A 23460-nucleotide genomic window follows, 5' to 3' on the forward strand; every position below is an offset into this window, starting at 1 on the left:
GGGCAGTGGTGAGCAACATACGGCCTGTGGGAAATAATGGACCTTTTTCTGGCCAGCAAATAGCTTTCGACAAACAAATAGGTCCTGGGGGGAAAAATCTGTGTGGCATTCCGCTGAATTTTTTAAAATCTCAATATGGCCCTCGAGACAATTATTTAGGGCATTCAATTGTTACAAACAGTACATATCTGGTCTTGTATATCTGTTTTTTTACTTACTGTGAAGTAAAATAAATGGTCACCATCATAGTATATTTAAGCAATAAGGCACGAACAGATGTGGTATATGGCCAATATACCACAGCTAAGGGCTGTTCTTATGCACGACACATCGCGGAGTGCCTGGACACAGCCCCTAGCCGTGGTATATTGGCCAAATACCACAAACCCCCGAGGTGCCTTAATGCTATTATAAACTGGTTACCAACGTATTTTAGAGCAGTAAAAATAAATGTTTTGTCATACTTGTGGTATGAGGTCTGATACCACGGCTGTCAGCCAATCAGCATTCACCACCCAGTTTATAATACAGTATATATCATACTTTATGTTCATACTTTTACAAACATACATGTTCATGGTGTAGTTCTCAATCTGTAGTAGACAAACCAGTTTAACATCTACAGGTTTACCAAATGGTTAAGTGATTATCAATTTAGACCATTTGGATTAGGTAATAGTAAAAAATACAATCATATCAAAAGTAACGTGAGCATTGTATTGTGAAAAGCATTTACTTTATTTGAACGTATTGCAATGTAGGACTTATTTATTTCTAGATGAAACACTGATTTAAGTTTTATGAAAAGGTGAATGATTTTGTGTGTTGTACTTAGTCAATTGAATATGTGCGTAGTTTAGAAACTGCCTTTTTGATAATCTGTTTTGTACTAAGCGTTGTGAAAATGTATCACATACTTGTGAAAATTGCACCAAAGTGATTGAAAAAAAACTGCAAGACTCCGCAATCAAAACCTAAAATTTCAACCTCGTTTTGAACGGAGGTATCTATACTACAAAATATTGTGCAGTCTTATTTTAGGTAAGCCCATAACATAAAGTTACTGAAGAACACTATGCCTTATGTTACAGAGGACAACTTCCTATGTTACTTTTCGATATGCAACACTATCTCAATTCATGTTTCAGAATGCTGTATGGTATAAGTATGTATGTATTTTTCCAGTTAACAGGTTGTTTCTGAGTAGTTCTACTCCGGTTGATTATGTTACAATTATATCCTTGATGTGTACACTATATAATACATAATCATATCATCCCTTACACAGTGGATAACAATATTTAACTTGGACAAACTGAAATGGTGGCGGTTTAGGTGTTGCACCTGAACTTTCTCCTCTCCCTTATTGAAATGCATGCGTATTTTACCAGCTAGTCTTGTCAACAGCTGCATATCTCTACGGAAGCCATAAGGTCAAACCTTAGTAATGACCAAACCTGAAGGGTATTCTCTGTGTATTCCTGTATTTACTTTATTTTGGGGGGATTATGGTAGCTAGCTAGTAAGCTGAGAGCAGCTGGGTGTCTGCCTGGCTTTTTTCTGTTGTGTTATTGGTATGTCTTATTACTCTGGAAGAAACCAAGGGAGCTCACTTGACAGTTCTGTTTTCCTGGTTGTGCAGTATCTTTTAATGCCAACTTCTGATGCGCATTAGTTTCCTCTTTTCTTTTGTATTCAACATTACCAAAAAAAATAGCCTAAACTATTTCTGCCTTGCAGATAGCTTCATTATATTCCATAGTTACCGTACCATTGCATTTTGGTCTCATGTGTACATGTTTACTCTGAAGTGCTTTATACAAATAATAAATAAGAAAATGAACAATGTGTAAGAATGTGCTTGTTATTTATACATAGGCCTACATATACAATACATTGTGGAACCTTCTCAGCTGTGGACATATAGTATTTTCTGTCCCTTGGCAAGCAGACAACAAAAGGTATGCATAGTGATTGGTGGTTGTGTTTCCCTGTATTCTGTGGGAGGTCTGAAGGGACGTATGCTCTGTGGACTGTCTGCCTGCAGGTTAATCTCTACAGTCTGTGGAGGGAACAGGTGAGGCGGTTGCACCGCCTACAGTGCAGTTCACCTATTTACCCAAATGCATTGTTTATTTTCTCCAGAAACCTGCATGCTCTACTTGTTTGCATTCACAACAGTTTCAATCCATAAAGTAACAGTAGGCTGCTGTACTTAAGTGCAACTCTGTAAACTGGGGTACATAATGGCACTAACTTCAGTGTTCGTTGGATGGATGTGTTCTCTTGTCCATATAGGAGGTTCTTTAGTTTCGGTGGAGTAGTGATTAAACCGTGGGGAACCCAGATAACAGATTGTTGGACGTTGTTCACTGGTCTGAATCCTGAACAGATGCTGAGACTGCTCTAAACCACAAGCCCCCTCAGGCTTTCTAAGTCCTCTCTGTCTCATACTGTTTACTAAGTGGAGACTGTCTGCCACAGTCTGTCAGAGAGCTCTATGAGGGTGAAAGATGAGATGAGATGACAGACTGCTTTGGCTCTCGTGGGCTTCATTATCTGGATTTACAGGCACTGAATGCTACATAGGGGAGTGTCTACTTTTTTTCAATGTTAGTGTTCATTAGTGACTGAATTAACAGCACAGAAGCTAACCAGAGTCAATTCTCTACACGGGGGATGAAGTGTCTGTCACCCACTTGATGTGACTTGCTGATCGGACTTTACTCTCTTGGTGCTTGTTCTTCTCATTATGACAGAGAAGCTAAGCACGCCTTTTTACCCCTGAAAGCTCTCCACGTCCCCGCCCTCTTTTTCTCTCTGCCCCTCCTCTTCCCCTCCACCCATCCTGCTCTGCCTACAGTCAGTCTATTGGAAGTCCTGTTGACTTAGACATGTTGACAAGCAGTGCCTATGCTTTCCACAAGTGAAGAAAGGAGGAGACCCCAGAGGAAGAAAGAGGAACCACTTCAAAAACCTGACACAATTAGAGGACGTGACATGTTGACGAAGCAAGGAAGAGGTATGAAATGTGTTGGCTTGGTGCTCCTTCATTAATGCATGCTCCTGCAGTTCCATCTTCTCCGCAATGGAAACAATAGCTGGGAAGGAGCTCTGGTTGTCTTTGAAATGGCCATAAGGATTTTACTGGAGTGATTGGAGGCAAGCAGGGTATAGAAACAAGCTGGTGAGTGACCACCTCCCTAAAAACATTTATCTTTTAGCGAAACGGCACTGTACTATGTGTTTATACTATGTGTTTATCGCATTCATTGTTATTTTGGTCTGTGTTCTTATGTAGTATGTGGCACTTTCCCATTGCCATTGGAAATGACATATGGCCAACAGACACTTGTTGCCTGCATTTATCACTATGTTACTGTAGCAACTTAGTCACAGTCATGAGACACACATGATACACTGGGCATATAGACAGTCACTACCTTCGCTGCCTCAAGTGATGAAACGCACCTGTTGTCAGCTATGATGTGGAGAGCTTGGTCCTGTGGGAGCAGTTAGATTGGCTCACTGAACAGAGTACTATGCCTCAGGCTGACTGTTTCCCCTAATGATCCACCAATTAGTAAAACATTGGAAACAGTTGTCTAAACACCACCATCATTTGTCTGCTTCAACTTCCATGAGCCAGTCATGGCCCTAACACCACCCTTCTCAATACTTTCAGTGCTTCCACGTGTCAGAACGTAATGACAATTTAGAGGTAGGTCAGTGGCATAGCACAGTTTCGCGAGGCCCCCGTAAGTTCCGAGCAAAGGCCAGAGAGAAAAATGTGCAGTTGTATAGCTAATCTTATTCTAGGCTGAGAGAAAATGTTGCTATTTTAGAGCTCAGGATTCTTGAAAGACAGGGCAATCTCACTTTAAAAATATATATATTTTTAAACAAAAAAGTGAAATATATATTTTGATAGACTAAGTATCAGCTATCACAGCATGTAAAGGAACAACCTATTTATTTTTATTTTATTCATAAAATGCTCACTAATCGGATTTATGTCAACTCCGTCAGACACTATAAAAATACATTACATTTTTAGAATTATTGTCCAATAGGTGTTTGAAGGCCTTGATTGTTTAATTCTAACATTATATTATTCAAATATGTCATACAAATCTCCAAACGTATATATACAGTGCCTTCGGAATGTGTTCAGACCCTTTGATGTTTTCCAAATTTTGTTTGGTTACAGCTTTACTCTAAAGGGGATTAAAATGTATTTTTTTGCTCATCAATCTACACACAATACCCCATTATGACAAAGCAAAAGCAGGTTTTCTGAAATTTTTGCTAATTTCTACCCCCCAAAATTATTAAAATATCACATTTACATAACTATTCAGACCCTTTACTCAGTACTTTGTTGAAGCACCTTTGGCAGCAATTACAGCCTCGAGTCTTCTTAGGCATGATGCTACAAGCTTGGCACACCTGTATTTGGGGAGTTTCTCCCATTGTTCTCTGCAGATCCTCTCAAGCTCTGTCAGGTTGGATGGGGAGGGTTGCTGCGCAGCTATTTTCAAGTCTCTAAAAGAGATGTTCAATTGGGTTTAAGTCCGGGCAAAGGTATTAATTCAAAACAGAAATACCTTATTTACATAAGTATTCAGATCCTTTGCTGTGAGACTCAAAATTGAGCTCAGGTGCATCCTGTTTCCATTGATCATCCTTGAGATGTTTCTACAACTTGGAGTCCACCTGTAGTAAACTCAATTGATTGGACATAACTTGGAAAGGCACACACCTGTCTATATAAGGTCCCACAATTGACAGTGCATGTGAGAAAAACCAAGCCTTGAGGTTGAAAGGATTGTCTGTAGAATTTCTGCAGCATTGAAGGTCCCCAAGAACACAGTGACCTCCATCATTCTTAAATGGAAGATGTTTGGAACCACCAAGACTCTTCCTAGAGCTGGCCGCCCGGCCAAACTGAGCAATCAGGGGAGAAGGGCCTTGGTTAGGGTGGTGGCCAATGGTCACTCTGACATAGCTGCATAGTTCCTCTGTGGAGATGGGAGAACCTTCCAGAAGTACAACCATCTCTGCAGCACTCCACTTATCAGGCCTTTATGGTAGAGTGGCCAGATGGAAGCCACTCCTCAGTAAAAGGCACATGATAGCCCACTTGGAGTTTGCCAAAAGGCACCTAAAGGACGCTCAGACCATGAGAAACAAGATTCTCTGGTCTGATGAAACCAAGATTGAACTCTTTGGCCTGAATGCCAAGCGTCACATCTGGAGGAAACCTGGCACCATCCCTACGGTGAAGCATGGTGGTGGCAGCATCATGCTGTGGGGATTTTTTTCAGCGGCAGGGACTAGGAGACTAGTCAGGATTGAGGGAAAGATGAACAGAGCAAAGTACAGAGAGATCCTTAATGAAAACCTGCTCCCGAGTGCTCAGGACCTCAGACTGAGGCGAAGGTTCACCTTCAAACAGGACAACGACCATAAGCGCACAGCCAAGACAACATAGGAGTGGCTTCAGGACAAGTCTCTGAATGTCCTTGAGGGCAGTGATGCTCCCCATCCAACCTGACAGAGCTTGAGAGGATCTGCAGAGAAGAATGGGAGAAACTCCCCAAATACAGGTGTGCCAAGCTTGTAGCGTCATACCCAAGAAGACTCAAGGCTGTAATTGCGGCGAAAGGTGCTTCAACAAAGTACTGAGTAAAGGGTCTGAATACTTATGTAAATGTGATATTTCTATAATTTTTTGGGTAGAAATTAGCACAAATTTCAGAAAACCTGTTTTTGTTTAGTCATTAACATAACAAAAGGTGGAAAAAGTCCAGGGGTCTGAATACTTCCCGAATTAACTTACAGTATGACTCTAAAATCTAATTACATGTAACATATTGGAACCAAATTTCATATTCTATTTTAATCTATCAGGCAGATGGAGTTGACAGTTTATGGTTGTGACCATGGTGATTCCAATATTGTTTGTTTAGTTCTAGTATAGAACTTTACAGACCATGAGTTGTCTTGCTGCACCACATTACATTCATGTAGGACATGAATAAGGGCTCCTTATGGTATAGCTTTAGAATTTTTGACAAATCTGACGGCGTTAACCAAATCGTCAGACACATCTTTTAGGAATCAAAGTTTTGAAATAAATATTATTTAAAGTCACTGAGGGCTATTTCAAGAAACGACATACAATAATTTTTCAATTAATATCATTTTTTGCCAGTTTTTTGAATTTGAAACACTTTTATGTAGAGTTTGAAATTGGGATCCTTTGCTCCGGACAAGGGCATAGAGCCAACTTGGAAATTAATAATATTGAAAGTATTTACAAAATGTCATAAACAAATCTTTTCCTTTATAAAATTCCCCTAAATGTACATTTTTAAGCTGAAATAATGCAACTTCTTCACATTTTCCTATGATGCAGATTTCTTTTTTTTCAGTTTAAAAGCAAATTTCCTGTAATACCCCCCACCCCCCCCCCCCAAAAAAAATAGTGGTTTATGACATGTACATATGCTATCTGGAGGTCGTAGGGGGAACCCAAAGCTTGTGATAGGTTTGTAAATCTTTGTTTAGTGAACTTCTGCCAGATCAGACAGATAGTTATGCCACTGCAATCTGTAATTAGTGAAACATTAAAGGATTATGTGCTCAATATGGCTTAGGCTACCACATTTCTTTCTCAGAAAAAAAGTATCTTTCTCAGAACAGAAGGTTGTGACTAGGATGTTTACTCAGAAGCCTACAACATAGAGACCATATTTAACATAGTATTTAACATGTATCATTGCTCTCAAACAATGTTTATCCTCATATACCGTCAACATACACTTTATAATAGACTATACATATTTTCCCAACCCCTGACGAGTGAGAGGAGCAGGAGGTAGTATTGGCTGACAACCCTGGTTGCTGTGGATGCCAAAATAGTCACCACGGCGACCACAGCCTGTTTTGGAGGCCCCAGATGAGGGAATGTGGCCGGCAGTCCCAGTCGTGTTCTGTCCCTCTGCTCTATCTGTCACACACTCCCTAAACACTGAAGAGAGAGTTACAGATGTAGGATCTTAATTTGATCAACCTTTTGCAGGACAATGCAGGAAATGTAAAACTTGTAGTGTATTTGAGGTTTTAAAAGGCTTCTGAAGTTTGTCATTTCCATTTCATACTTTATTTTCCCTCATGAAAAATGTATCAACCCCTACAAAAATGTCCATTAAGTATAATCCGCATACACTAATAATTAACATTTCCTGTTGCTGAAGGATTATTTTCCTGCTGTAGCAGACTAGCTCAAATGAAGATCCTACATCTGTACCAAACCATGACTATAGCCCTTATCTTCCACATACAGTACACCCCTGAAGCATGGCCAGGGCCAGATTAAGAAATCCTAGGCTTTGTTTTTTTTATAAGAAAACTTTTTTATATTGGTTCTACAGACAGATTAGTCTTCTCTTTTCAGCGGTAGGCATTTGCTTTCCAAACAAAGTTTTTCCTGCGATTCTATTTTTTAATGGCAAAAGGCAAACAGACAGCCACAACTAACCATAGCAATATAATCCATAGATGGCAGTTCCCATTCAAGTCAGGACTGGCAGCCATTGCTAGGGTATCCATGAGTTTAACACTATAATTTCCAGGGTGAGAGGTTCTGAAGCCCTTCTATGGATTATACACTACCGGTCAAAAGTTTTAGAACACCTACTCATTCAAGGGTTTTTCTTTATTTTTTACTATTTTCTACATTGTAGAACTATGAAATAACACACATGGAACCATGTAGTAACCAAAAAAGTGTTAAACAAATATATTTTATGATGGACTGTCGTTTCTCTTTGCTTATTTGAGCTATTCCTGCCATAATATGGATTTATATGGATCTTCTGTATACCCACCTACCTTGTCACAAGATAACTGATTGGCCCAAACACATTAAGAAGGAAAAAAATTCCACAAATTAACTTTTAAGAAGGCACACCAATTGAAATGCATTCCAGGTGACTACCTCATGAAGCTGGTTGAGAGACTGTCAAGCATGTGCAAAACTGTCATCAAGGCAAATTGTGGCTATTTGAAGAATCTCAAATATAAAATATATTTTGATTTGTTTAACACTTTTTTGGTTACTACATGATTCCATATATGTTATTTCATAGTTTTGATGTCTTCACTATTATTCGACAATGAAGAAAATAGTACAAAATAAAGAAAAACCCTTGAATGAGTAGGTGTTCTAAAACCTTTGACCGGTAGTGTATGTCTACGGCGACAACGCAACAAGCTGCTCAAATTGCGGCCTTCCCGACAGTAGGCAACCGGTAACTGACAAAAGAAAGGAAACACTTTAGTAAATGACTGATACAACGTTTATGTTATGGTGTGGGGTATATTTTCCTGGCATGATTTAGGTCCACTTGATGAATCTATGCCAAGGCGCATTGAAGCTGTTCTGGCAGCTTGTGGTGGCCCAACACCATTTTAAGACACTTTATGTTGGTGTTTCCTTTATTTTGGTTATTACCTGTATGTGCTTGTGATAAAATGTAATCCACAGGTATTTTTTTTACAATTGGTCCTCTGTGTCTAAATTATGCTCTCTGGTGTATTTTGAACATTGAGAGCGGGCGCCTGTGGTTGGATAAAATAATAAAAACAATAACGAAATAGTTTTTGTTGTTTTTTTCCCTCTTGCGCCCACTATGGGCTTGGGCAGCACACAATTGACCAGTCACATTTATTTATTATGTAGTTAATTTTTTGTATTTTTATTAACCGAGACAGGGCCCCCCAGTTACCCACGTGGGCCCCCTACCTCCTCTCCTCCCCCATCTGACGATTAGCAGAGCAGCAGTAGACCGCAGCAGGCTATCTACTGTACACTCACTGAGAGCGGGCTCCTGAATCCTCCTGTGGATCCTCTTGTTGGCGGTTGCAGTAAATATATTTATATCATATATATATTTTTTACATTGACATTTTAGTCATTTAGCAGACGCTCTTATCCAGAGCGACTTACAGTAGTGAGTGCATACATTTCATACATTTAAAAAATAAATAATTGTAAATATTTTTTTTGTACTGGCCCCCCGTGGGAATCGAACCCAGAACCCTGGTGTTGCACACACCATGCTGGCATTACAAACACCATGCTCTACCAACTGAGCCACAGGGAAGACAATATATATATATATACTGTGTAAACTGTATAATATATGCTGAGTGTACAAAACTTTAAGAACTCTTTCCATGACGTAGACTGACCAGGTGAATCCAGGTGAAAGCTATGATCCCTAACTTGTTAAATCCACTTCAATCAGTGTAGATGAAGGGGAGGAGACAGGTTAAAGAAGGATTTTTAAGCCTTGAGAAAAAAATTGAGACATTGATTCGTGTATGTGTGTCATTCATAGGTTGAATGGGCAAGACAAAAGATTTAAGTGCCTTTGACAGAGTATGGTAGTAGATGCCAGGCGCGCTGGTTTGAGTGTGTCGAGAACTGCAACGCTGCTTTGTTTTTCAACTCAACAGTTTCCCGTGTGTATCAAGAATGGTCCACCACCCAAAGGACATCCAGGCTACTTGACAACTGTAGGAAGCACTGGAGTCAACATGGGCCAGCATCCCCGTGGAACGCTTTCAAAACCTTGTAGAGTCCATGCCCCGACGAATTGAGGCTGTTCTGAGGGCAAAATATTAGGAAGGTGTTCTTAATGTTTTGTACACTCAGTGTATTCTGTTTATACTGTTTTAATGTTTTGTACATTGAGTGTATACTGTTTATATTGCTTTAATGTTTTGTACATTGAGTGTACAAAACATTAAAGTCGAACTGACAGCGTTTTAACTACTTTGCAGATATGAATCAAAAAGACAATCATAATATCAGTCAAAAATATCAAATTCCCAGTTTATGCTACAAAACTAACTTTAAAGGAGGTTTAAAAATAGGTTCTATTTGACTTAACATTCCAGGCATTGTTGGCAGAATAGATGGATGCAGTTCAATGCATGATTAATATACTGCTCAAAAAAATAAAGGGAACACTTAAACAACACATCCTAGATCCGAATGAAAGAAATAATCTTATTAAATACTTTTTTCTTTACATAGTTGAATGTGCTGACAACAAAATCACACAAAAATAATCAATGGAAATCCAATTTATCAACCCATGGAGGTCTGGATTTGGAGTCACACTCAAAATTAAAGTGGAAAACCACACTACAGGCTGATCCAACTTTGATGTAATGTCCTTAAAACAAGTCAAAATGAGGCTCAGTAGTGTGTGTGGCCTCCATGTGCCTATATGACCTCCCTATAACGCCTGGGCATGCTCCTGATGAGGTGGCGGATGGTCTCCTGAGGGATCTCCTCCCAGACCTGGACTAAAGCATCCGCCAACTCCTGGACAGTCTGTGGTGCAACGTGGCGTTGGTGGATGGAGCGAGACATGATGTCCCAGATGTGCTCAATTGGATTCAGGTCTGGGGAACGGGCGGGCCAGTCCATAGCATCAATGCCTTCCTCTTGCAGGAACTGCTGACACACTCCAGCCACATGAGGTCTAGCATTGTCTTGCATTAGGAGGAACCCAGGGTCAACCGCACCAGCATATGGTCTCACAAGGGGTCTGAGGATCTCATCTCGGTACCTAATGGCAGTCAGGCTACCTCTGGCGAGCACATGGAGGGCTGTGCGGCCCCCCAAAGAAATGCCACCCCACACCATGACTGACCCACCGCCAAACCGGTCATGCTGGAGGATGTTGCAGGCAGCAGAACGTTCTCCACGGCGTCTCCAGACTCTGTCACGTCTGTCACGTGCTCAGTGTGAACCTGCTTTCATCTGTGAAGAGCACAGGGCGCCAGTGGCGAATTTTCCAATCTTGGTGTTCTCTGGCAAATGCCAAACGTCCTGCACGGTGTTGGGCTGTAAGCACAACCCCCACTGTGGACGTCGGGCCCTCATACCACCCTCATGGAGTCTGTTTCTGACCGTTTGAGCAGACACATGCACATTTGTGGCCTGCTGGAGGTCATTTTGCAGGGCTCTGGCAGTGCTTCTCCTGCTCCTCCTTGCACAAAGGCGGGGGTAAATCAAATCAAATCAAATCAAATTTATTTATATAGCCCTTCGTACATCAGCTGAAATCTCAAAGTGCTGTACAGAAACCCAGCCTAAAACCCCAAACAGCAAGCAATGCATGTGAAAGAAGCACGGTGGCTAGGAAAAACTCCCTAGGAAAAACTCCCTAGAAAGGCAAAAAACCTAGGAAGAAACCTAGAGAGGAACCAGGCTATGAGGGGTGGCCAGTCCTCTTCTGGCTGTGCCGGGTGGATATTATAACAGAACATGGCCAGGTGGACTGGGGACAGCAAGGAGTCATCATGCCAGGTAGTCCTGAGGCATGGTCCAAGGGCTCAGGTCCTCCGAGAGAAAGAAAGAATGAGAGAATTAGAGAGAGCATATATAAATTCACACAGGACACCGGATAAGACAAGAGAAATACTCCAGATGTAACAGACTGACCCTAGCCCCCCGACACATAAACTACTGCAGCATAAATACTGGAGGCTGAGACAGGAGGGATCAGAAGACACTGTGGCCCCATCCGATGATACCCCCGGACAGGGCCAAACAGGCAGGATATAACCCCACCCACTTTGCCAAAGCACAGCCCCCACACCACTAGAGGGATGTCTACAACCACCAACTTACCGTCCTAAGACAAGGCCGAGTATAGCCCACAAAGATCTCCGCCATGGCACAACCCAAGGGGGGGCGCCAACCCAGACAGGAAGACCACGTCAGTGACTCAACCCACTCAAGTGACGCACCCCTCCCATGGACGGCATGGAAGAACACCAGTAAGCCAGTGACTCAGCCCCTGTAATAGGGTTAGAGGCAGAGAATCCCAGCGGTCCTGCTGCTGGGTTGTTGCCCTCCTACGGCCTCCTCCACGTCTCCTGATGTACTGGCCTGTCTCCTGGTAGCGCCTCCATGCTCTGGACACTACGCTGACAGACACAGCAAACCTTCTTGCCACAGCTCGCATTGATGTACCATCCTGGATGAGCTGCACTACCTGAGCCACTTGTGTGGGTTGTAGACTCCGTCTCATGCTACCACTAGAGTGAAAGCACCGCCAGCATTAAAAAGTGACCAAAACATCAGCCAGGAAGCATAGGAACTGAGAAGTGGTCTGTGGTCCCCACCTACAGAACCACTCCTTTATTGGGGGTGTCTTGCTAATTGCCTATAATTTCCACCTGTTGTCTATTCCATTTGCACAACAGCATGTGAAATGTATTGTCAATCAGTGTTGCTTCCTAAGTGGACAGTTTGATTTCACAGAAGTGTGATTGACTTGGAGTTACATTGTGTTGTTTAAGTGTTCCCTTTATTTTTTTGAGCAGTGTATAATTCACCAATACATTTCTTGGTAGTCCCAAAAATATTGCTATCACGTAAATCACAGCTGGCCTGGTACATTGTTTGCTGCCTCCATTCGGGATGCACTGTTTCAGTTTAAATGACTAAATATTTCTGACAAAAACAGACGACTGTAACTAGCAAGAGAAATGATCACAAGTCAGTTATAACGTGGCTAATAGGCTAGCGCATCTATTTATGTAGATAGCTAAAAACACAGAGCCTAACGTTAGCTAGATAGCGAGTTGCTAGGAGGATGTCACGTCATTGGAGGAGTTAGTGAGTGACTGACTTTTCTCTCATATTGTTTTTCGGTGGCTACACAGCCAGAGATGCAGGTGTCATTTGGTTAGCTAGCAAGAAATGTGAATCACTTTGCTAGCTAGCTAGCTAGCTAGCTATGCTGAACTTGAACGACTGTTATCCAGTTAGCATATCTCTTGCGTTCGCAAATTCACTCTGGCTATCTACTATGATTTCAGAGCACCCTCGTCTGAGTGTGCCAGAGCGCAGAATAACTGATAAATTACGAACACGCAACACCCGCTGAATATGAAAGGTGTCAGTAAACGTCAGCAAAAAAAGTATGTTAGTCACGAACGCGCTAGATAGCATGTAAACAGCTTAACCAGCTCTGCTAGGGCGAGTAAAATGATCAGAGTGAGGTGTGTTCTTATCTGTGTCTGGAGGTAGCTAGCTAGCAAGCTAGCCAACTTTAGCCAGTTAGCTTGGGTGCTTGGTTGGGACAAGCATGCATTGGCAGGCAAGCTGCAGAAGGACGAGCAGGCTACTTACGGCCAACTGGCTGAAAAAGTTTGAGAGGGTTTATCTAATGTTCCTTCGTTAGATTTTAGCTCAGCTTACTCTGGCTAGCTTTAGATGGTGATCTTGTTGATGTGTAGGGAAATACAGCCTACCTTTTCATGGTTGTGTGATCAATAGGACTGTAAAGTTCCCAAATGTAAGAACACTCCCGAGGTATTTACGTATTTGCAGAAATCCACTCAGGTGTATTTTTTGGCTTTTGCCAAATGCATTCTAATGATCTAAAGCCGCGTTGGTGCTACTGCTTGTAAACACACAGAGACCAATTCAAATGAATGATGGCAGGCTCGTGTGGCAAATGACTTGTTTGCATAAAGGCCTACTGTAAATCTGATTGGCTAAGGTCTGCGTAGACTCTGGTCCTGGATGAGACATATTTTTTTGTTAGATTTTATTTACTGCAGGTTCTATTAATTGTCGAAACGCACTGACACTCACTTTGTATATTGCTATAGAATTTTCACAAATGCCTAAGTATACGTAATTCCCAACCATTTTAAGAATTTATGAAAATTTGAAAATGACCATATCAAAGTGCTCGCTTGTCAGAAATTGTAAAAAAAAATGAGTCATATTCTTCCTGTGGGTGTATATGATCAGATTTTAATAAGATTTCATGTTGCTAAAATGCTGTCAATTCCACTTTAAGGAAACTTTCTAGTATTGAGTTTGCACCCCACCCTCCTTTGCCCTCAGAACAGCCTCAATTCGTCAGGGCATGGACTCTACAAGGTGTCGAAAGCGTTCCACAGGGAGGCTGGCCCTTGTTGACACCAAATGCTTCCCACAGTTGTGTCAAGCTGTTTGGATGTCCTTTGGGTGGTAGACCATTCTTGATAAATACGGGAAACTGTTGAGCGTGAAAAATCCTGCAGTGTTGCAGTTCTTGACACAAACCTGTGTGCCTCGTACCTACTACCATACCCCTTTCAAAGGCACTTAAATATTTTGTCTTGGCCCTTCCCCCTCTGAATGGCACACATACACAATCCATGTCTCAATTGTTTCAAGGCTTAAAAATCTTTCTTTAACCTGTCTCCTCCCCTTGATCTACACTGATTGAAGTGGATTTAACAAGTGACATCAATAAGGCATCATAGATTTCACCTGGATTCACCTGGTCAGTCTATGTCATGGAAATGTTTTCCTTAATGTTTTCTATAGTCGTGGCCAAAAGTTTCCCTTCTCAGCCAAGGGAGTGGGCTCACTCACAATTTTGCCTAAGAACACAGCCATGAATAAAGAATGGTACTAACACATCCTCCGAGAGCAACTTCTCCCAACCATCCAGGAACAGTTTGGTGACAAACAATGCCTTTTCCAGCATGATGGAGCACCTTGCCATAAGGCAAAAGTGATAACTAAGTGGCTCAGGGAACAAAACATTGATATTTTGGGTCCATGGACAGGAAACTCCCCAGACCTTAATCCCATTGAGAACTTGTGGTCAATCCTCAAGAGGCGGGTGGACAAACAAAAACCCACAAATTCTGACAAACTCCAAGCATTGATTATGCAAGAATGGGCTGCCATCAGTCAGGATGTGGCCCAGAAGTTAATTGACAGCATGCCAGGGCGGATTGCAGAGGTCTTGAAAAAGAAGGGTCAACACTGCAAATATTGACTCTTTGCATCAACTTCATGTAATTGTCAATAAAAGCCTTTTACACTTATAAAATGTTTGTAAATATACTTTAGTATTCCATAGTAACATCTGACAAAAATACCTAAAGACACTGAAGCAGCAAACTTTGTGAAAATTAATATTTGTGTCATTCTCAAAACTTTTGGCCACGACTGTACTCAGTGTATGATTTTATTAAAAACATTTTACTTCCTCTTGGGCCCAGGGGCTTCCGCCCCGGTAAGCCCCTGCATTAATCCGGCCCTGACCATGGCAAAACACCAGCCACATTTCATGATTATATGACTAAATACCATTGTGCCATGCAGATGTTGGTTACATACTGTATGAAAAGCTCATACTTGTGGTCAAGTAGTGGACAGTTTTTGGGCGTATCAGATGGAATGGAAAGACTCTTAATGTTTCTCTGTATGAATTGAAAGCTCATTTCAGCTGAAGATGACAGGCCAGGTGGCCGACAGAGACTTGTCCCCCCATCGTCTCTCAGTGAAGACCACTGTGGAGGAGGAGCCAGAGAGGGAGAGAGCTGAGAGTACTCTCAGCAGGTGGGTTACACAGAGAGGCCTGCATAGGGTTCTAGTTCTAGAATTATATTTCTTTGCTGCATGCATCCTTTATGCTTATATACAACTCTTCCTGTTTTACACAATGTACCACCATGTACAGTATTTGACCCTGCCTCCCTTTTTCAACTGCTAATCAGAGACTCAAATGGTCATTGTTTGTGCATCCAAATGTATACCTACCCCTGCTCAAGAGTGCATCTTCACTGCATCTGCCTCTGTCTTCTCTTCTCTTAGAGTGCCATCAGAATGTGATCATGATAATGATGACACATCCTCAGAGCTGGCACGGGTGGCCGCTCTCGATGGTGGAAACAACTCAAGGAACTCTTTTCAAGGACAGGGAGCTCTGTCTAGGTAAATTCTGGTTCCTCAGCAATGGTAGTTTCCAAAGCTCACAACTGATAGATAGTGTGATGTTGAAATTGCCTCACCCATATGCTAATCTGTCCCAATTTACTCTGCTTAATATAGTTATTTTATACAAACTCTGCTACTCTTTACAGGTATCTCTGAATAGCTCTGTCTCTTTCCATTCCCTCTCTCTCGCTCTCTTTCTCTCTCTCTCTTTCTCTCTCTTTCTCGCTCTTTCTCTTTTTCTCTCTCTCTCTCTCTCTCTCTCAGATTAGTGAATTTGGTGGTGATTCTGAGGGAGTGGGCACACAGGAGCCTTCTAGAGGAGGAGGAGCGGCCAGACTCTTTCTTGGAACGCTTCCGTGGCCCTGAGCTAAGGACTGCCCCTAGTCGCATCAGCAATACGCAGCCTGATGCCAATGGCAACAATACCAAAGGGAGATTTAGGTATGTCTGCCTCTGTGATGATTCTCTAAATACGCTATAAACTGTTCTGATTTACAATGTAACATGTATCTACCTCAGTTTAATAAAAATCCATCGTCTGGTTTCTTACCTTAAATGGACCCCATTTGATACAGTCTACAGCCTCATCATAATAATGTAATCATTATTAAAGCTGATATATGTTCAGTGGTTAGTCTTTCAGACACATGGCCCTTGAAGATCAGACCCACCCATGTCTACCTGCAGAAACAAAAAAAGTCTGTGTAACCTTATTTGACATGAACCATTCTCTTTTATTCCTCAGGAACAAATGGGGTGTGTTCGTTGTGTCCCCATCAGACGACATGTACTACCGTTGGCTGTTTGTGATTGCTATAGCTGTGCTCTACAACTGGATCCTCATTGTGGCTAGGTAGTTGAGAACACAGACATTTTCTGTTTGGTCCACAGTCCACACATAGCACAACACCAGAGGGGATGTTTATTCATCAGTAAAATGAAACGATATAATGTTGGATTGATAGATGGACGTTTGATGCTGGAGTTAAGTATTCTCTTTTTCCCTTCTATGTGTAGGGCGTGCTTTGACAAACTGCAGACAAGCAATTACATCTGCTGGTTGGTGCTGGACTACCTTTCAGACGCTGTGTACATCTTGGACACATGTGTCCGACTCCGCACAGGTACATCACCATCGAATACACCCTTAAAACATGTCCTAGCTTGAGACTAAACACACTTTTGTTATATTATGTATAGCTGTATTTATTATTTACTGATCAAAACAAAGAGATGTGAGAGATGATTGATAACCTGGGTAGATATTTTCCTGCTAATGGCAACACCTTCTAAATACAACAGGGTTTCTGGAGCAGGGTCTGCTGGTGAAGGACCTCTCCAAGCTGAGAGACAGCTACGTCCGCACATTTCAGTTCAAGCTGGATGTCGTGTCCATCCTACCCACTGATCTGGCCTACATATCCACAGGAATCCACACCCCAGAGCTCAGATTCAATCGCCTGCTGCGCTTCCCACGCATGTTTGAGTTCTTTGACCGCACTGAGACACGCACAAACTACCCCAACATCTTCCGCATCTGCAACTTGGTGCTCTACATCCTGGTCATCATCCACTGGAACGCCTGCATCTACTTTGCTATTTCCAAATCTCTAGGGTTTGGCTCTGATACCTGGGTGTACCCCAACATCTCCAACCCTGAGTATGGCTCCCTAACCCGGGGCTATGTCTACTGCCTGTACTGGTCCACCCTCACCCTCACCACTATTGGAGAGATGCCTGCACCTGTACGGGATGAGGAGTATCTTTTTGTGGTCTTTGACTTCCTCGTTGGGGTGCTGATCTTTGCCACGATTGTGGGTAATGTTGGCTCCATGATTTCCAACATGAATGCCACACGTGCAGAGTTTCAGGCCCGTATTGATGCCATCAAACACTACATGCACTTCCGCCGGGTCAGCAAGGAGCTGGAAGCACGCGTCATTAAGTGGTTTGACTACCTCTGGACTAATAAGAAAGCAGTGGATGAGCAGGAGGTATTGAAGAACTTGCCTAACAAATTGCGGGCTGAGATCGCCATCAATGTGCACCTGGAGACCCTGAAGAAAGTCCGTATCTTTCAGGACTGTGAGGCTGGACTGTTGGTGGAGCTGGTGCTGAAACTCCGGCCACAGGTCTATAGCCCAGGGGACTACATCTGCCGCAAAGGGGACATAGGGAAGGAGATGTACATCATCAAAGAGGGGAAGCTGGCAGTGGTGGCAAATGACGGAGTCACACAGTACGCCCTCCTCACCGCCGGCAGCTGCTTTGGGGAGATAAGTATCCTCAACATCCAGGGCAGCAAAATGGGAAACCGCAGGACGGCCAATATCCGCAGCATCGGCTATTCTGACCTCTTCTGCCTCTCTAAGGACGACCTGATGGAAGCAGTGACCGAGTACCCTGATGCTAAGAAGGTGCTGGAGGAGAGGGGGAAGGAGATCCTTATGAAGGAGGGCCTCCTAGATGAGAATGCAGAGGCTGGCAGACTGGGTGGAGAGGACACTGAGGAGAAGGTGGAGAGGCTGGAGTCCTCTCTGGACACCCTGCAGACGCGCTTCGCCCGCCTACTCAGCGAGTACACGGCCACACAGCAGCGGCTGAAGCGGCGCATCACCAACCTGGAGCGCCAGCTGTGCCACACGGGCTGCGGGATCCTCTCAGACGCAGACCTCTCTGACGAAGACTCAGCTTCTGAGGCAGAGGCAGACACTCTGGCTGCTGCCAATACCGTTGAGCAGGGTGACCATGGAAATGATGAGCCGACTGAATCCACTGTTCAAACTTGAAAGCTGCCTGAGACCATGGCTCTAGGCCTAGCACTTTCTAAGCACTTTCAAACTCACAAGGTTATGCACAAATTTACAATAAATGTCCTTCCTGATAAGAAAATCATTTTCATATTAACTTTATGACTGTTGCATTAAGAGGCTGTGCCTTCAGAAAGTATTCACACCCCTTGACTTGTTCCATATTTTGTTTTGTTACAGCCTGAATATGAAATTGATAAAATTTTGATTTCGTGTCACTGGCCTGCACACAATACCCCATAATGACTAACCGGAAAAGTTTTTTTGCAATTTTTACAAATCAATTTAAAATGAAAAGCTGAAATGTCTGTAAGTATTCAACCCCTTTGTTATGGCAAGCCTAAATAGGTTCAGGAGTAAAAATGTGCATGGACTCATTATGTGTGCAATAATAGTGTTTAACATGATTTTTGAATGACTACCTCATCTCTGTACCGCACACATACAATTATCTGTAAGGTCCATCAGTCGAGCAGTGATTTTCAAACACAGATTCATCCACAACGACCAAGGTTTTCCAATGCCTCGAAAATAAGGGCTCCTTTTGGTAGATAAATAACATAAAAAACAGACATTGCATATCGCTTTGAGTATGGTGAAGTTATAATTACACTTTGGATGGTGCATCAATACACCCAGTCACTACAAAGATACAGGTATCCTTCCTAACTCAGTTGTCAGAGAGGAATGAAACCGCTCAGGGATTTCACCATGAGGCCAATGGTGACTTAAAAACAGTTACAGAGTTTAATGGCTGTGATAGGAGAAAACTGAGGATGGATCAACAACAATGTAGTTACGCCACAGTACTAACCTAAATGACAAAGGGAAAAGGAAACCTGTACAGAATAAAACAATTCCAAAACATGCATCTTGTTTGCAATAAGAAACCAATGTAAAACTGCAAAAGACGTGGCAAACAAAATCACTTTATGTCCTGAATACAAAGCGTTATGTTTGGGGCAAATCCAACACAACACATCACTGAGTACCACTCGTCATATTTTCAATCATGGTGGTGGCTGCATCATGTTATGGGTAATGTCTGCCATCAGCAAGGACTAGGGAGTTTTTTAGGATAAAAAGAATGGAGCTAAGCACAAGCAAAATCCTAGAGGAAAACCTGGTTCAGTCTGCTTTTCAACAGACACTGAGAGACAAATTCACATTTCAGCAGGACAATAACCTAAAACACAAGGCCAAATATACACTGGAGTTACTAACCAAGACGACATTGAATGTTCCTGAGTCATCTAGTTGTAGTTCTGATTTAAATTGGCTTGAAAATCTATGGCAAGACGGATGTCTTGCAATAATAAACAACCAACTTCACAGAGGTTGAAGAATTTTTAAAGAATAATGTGCAAATATTGTACAATTCAGGTGTGCAAAGCTCTTAGAGACTTACCCAGAAAGACTCACAGCTGTAATTGCAGCCAAAGGTGTGAATACTTACGTAAATTAGATATTTACGTATTTCATTTTCAATAAATTTGCAAAATATTCTAAAAACATGTTTTCAATTTGTCATTATGTGGTATTGTGTGTAGATCACTGAGAGAAAAAATCTATTTAATCCATTTTGAATTCAGGCTGTAACACAACAAAATGTGGAATAAGTCAAGGGGTACGAACACTTTCTGAAGGCTCTGTATGTAACAAACATAACTGTGAATATCAAGTATTTTCTTTGAGTTCAATGCCAAGATAAGATGTAGAGTTCTTTAAGTAGAATAATAAGAAGAATATAGGGTAGAGCAATGAGTTGCAGGCGTATACACACAAGTCACATGCAGTCATTTTCCACATCCTTAACCCCAAAGGTAGGTTACATGAGAACAGATAAGCAGCACAGAGGGTAAGACTCCGATCCTGGAAAGTGCCCTCAACCAACCTCATATAACTCTTACCTAATGATGAAGTGGGCCAACAACAGAGCAATCAGCAGCCCCTAGAACAGTGTCTGGTGGATTTCATGGTCTTGGAGATTTGTTGTATACCCTGAAAACATTTGGTATTTTGACACAATTTGATTACCATACTGTGGCCTGTAATGTGTTTAGTAATCATGAAAATATTGTCTTTACAGCTAATAGTTGTATGACCTACCAAGTCTTTGAACACAGTTAACTAATTCATGGCATATGTGTTCTAATGTGAATTAAAATGTTTGCAGCCCAATAGGGCTTACTCTAAGGTTACTCATAACCCACTGGACACAATCTGGTTGAATCAACGTTGTTTCAACATAATTTGTCAACGTATTGTGCCGTTGAATCTATGTTTGAAACATCTGGATTTGCAAAAAGTCATGAACCAGTACTGTTTTCATATCATTTCAACCAGCATTGCAAACATCGAAATGATGGTAAAACTTCAACTTAAATACAATGACTTTACCTGACTAACAGGTTGTTACATCAATCTCATTTCAACATAATCCTCAAAACTATCTATACATTGAAATTGTGTTGACTATTCCTCGCAGAATGGTTAAAAATCTCACGTAGAATCTACATGGAAATTGCAACTAAATGTATTTAATGTGGTGTTGTAAATACGTTTGAACATGCAACACCAGATCCAGGTCACATTTTCATCATATTTTAGATGTTGACATTTTTGCATATTCTTACTATTTAATCAATGTCTGTTTTTCATCCTATATTCAATTGGGTGGTTGAAATTATGTTGAATTTCATATTTGATAAAGAAAATGTATTTTACCTTGTTTCAAAGTTGATAATGAAATGGTATGTTTGATTCAACGTCATTTTTTCAATGTCATGCCATCAACCTAAATAAAGAGACACCTATATTTAAATAAAATCTGAAGCCACAGTCCAACAATTCCTGCCTAAACAGTGACTCCCTACTGGTGTATGAGGGGTAATGTAATACAGTGAGAGTGAGTATTGGTCTGAAGTCAGTGATATAGGGAAACTGGTTGACAATTACATTGGTAGAAGTATTTATGCTTTTTTTACCGCTTTTCACATATGGATCGAAGGACCCAGAGCGGGTACACAGGAGCAGTCAATTACTTTCCTGAATTTCATGTGCAGACATGTAGAAGACTAACAGATGAACTGTCAGTATACTCAGTTGAACTGTTGGTGATAAGTTGCCCTCCAGTGAGTGGAGGACGTACAACCTGTTAGAATTATAGTATGCTCAGATTCTCTGTCTGTATTAAATAGTTTATCATCTGGTAAATATAATAGGAGTGACCTACTATTGGAGGTATTAATGTTATTATGGAGAATTGATAGACTGGGTGTAGTAGTGAGATTCTGCTGGGTCAAAATCACATGCGCTGAATATAACAGGTGTAGACCTTACAGTGAAATGCTTACTTACAAGCCCTTTACCAACAGTTTTAAGAAAAATACATAAAAAAAGAAAAGGAATAAAAGTAACAAATAAAGAGCAGCAGTAAAATAACAATAGCGTGGCTATATACAGGGGGTACCGGTACAGAGTCAATGTGCAGGGTCACCGGTTAGTTGAGGTAATTGAGGTAATATGTACATGTAGGTAGAGCTATTAAAGTGACTATGCATGGATAATAAAAGAGAGTAGCAGCAGCGTAAAAGAGGGGGGGAATGCAAATAATCTTGGTAGACGTTTGATTAGATGTTCAGGAGTCTTATGGCAGAAGCTGTTTAGAAACCTTTTGAACCTACACTTGGCACTCCGGTACCGCTTGCCGTGCGGTAGCAGAGACAACAGTCTATGACTAGGGTGGCTGGAGTCTTTGACACTTTCTAGGGCCTTCCTCTGACACCGCCTGGTATAGAGGTCCTGGATGGCACGAACCTTGGCCCCAGTGATGTACTGGGCAGTACGCACTACCCTCTGTAGTGCCTTGCGGTCGGAGGCTGAGCAGTTGCCATACCAGGCAGTGATGCAACCTGTCAGGATGCTCTCGATGGTGCAGCTGTAGAACCTTTTGAGGATCTGAGGACCCATGTCAAATCTTTTCAGTCTCCTGAGGGGGAATATATTTTGTTGTGCCCTCTTCACGACTATCTTGGTGTGCTTGGACCATGTTAGTTTGTTGGTGATGTGGACGCCAAGGAACTTGAAGCTCTCAACCTGCTCCACTAAAACCCCATCGATGAGAATGGGGGCGTGCTCGGTCCTCCTTTTCCTGTAGTCCACAATCATCTCCTTTGTCTTGATCACGTTGAGGGAGACGTTGCTGTCCTTGCACCACACGGTCAGGTCTCTGACCTCCTCCCTATAGGCTGTCTCGTCGTTGTCTGTGACAGCCCAACCACTGTTGTGTCGTCAGCAAGCCTAATGATAGTGTTGGAGTCGTGCTTGACCATGCAGTCATGAGTGAACAGGGAGTACAGGATGGGATTGAGCACACACGCCTAAGGGGCCCCTGTGTTGAGGATCAGCATGGCGGATGTGCTGTTACCTACTCTTATCACCTGGGGGGTGGCCCGTCAGGAAGTCCAGAATCCAGTTGCAGAGGGAGGTGTTAAGTCCCAGAGTCCTAAGCTTAGTGATGAGCTTTAAGGGCACTATGTTGTTGAACATTGAGCTGTAGTCAATGAATAGCATTCTCACATAAGTGTTCCTTTTGTCCAGGTGTGAAAGGGCAGTGTGGAGTGCAATAGAGATTGCATCTGTGGATCTGTTGGGGCAGTTCGCAAATTGAGTGGGTCTAGGGTTTCTGGGATAATGGTGTTGATGTGAGCCATGACCATGATTCAGGTGTGGAAGGGAATGAAATTCTAGACCAGATAGCCAAAAGAGCTTTAAAACTAGATATAATTTATATTAATTTTCCACTATGTAGAAGTAAGGCCA

The 23460-nt window shown here is 42.1% G+C and overlaps 1 protein-coding gene across 1 annotated transcript; it reads left to right on the top strand.

Moving 5' to 3' along the window:
- Nucleotides 1–2779: 2779 nt before the first annotated feature.
- LOC115154514 (cyclic nucleotide-gated cation channel-like) lies at nt 2780–18721 on the top strand. Its single transcript, XM_029700795.1, has 7 exons — nt 2780–3187; nt 15326–15448; nt 15704–15823; nt 16091–16267; nt 16572–16679; nt 16844–16950; nt 17129–18721. The coding sequence occupies exons 2-7, from the start codon at nt 15342–15344 to the stop codon at nt 18613–18615; spliced, it is 2106 nt and encodes a 701-aa protein (XP_029556655.1). The 5' UTR covers nt 2780–3187; nt 15326–15341; the 3' UTR covers nt 18616–18721.
- The last annotated feature ends 4739 nt before the right edge of the window (nt 18722–23460 follow it).

Source organism: Salmo trutta, chromosome 19, assembly GCF_901001165.1.
Source record: "Salmo trutta chromosome 19, fSalTru1.1, whole genome shotgun sequence".
Lineage (NCBI taxonomy): Eukaryota > Metazoa > Chordata > Actinopteri > Salmoniformes > Salmonidae > Salmo > Salmo trutta.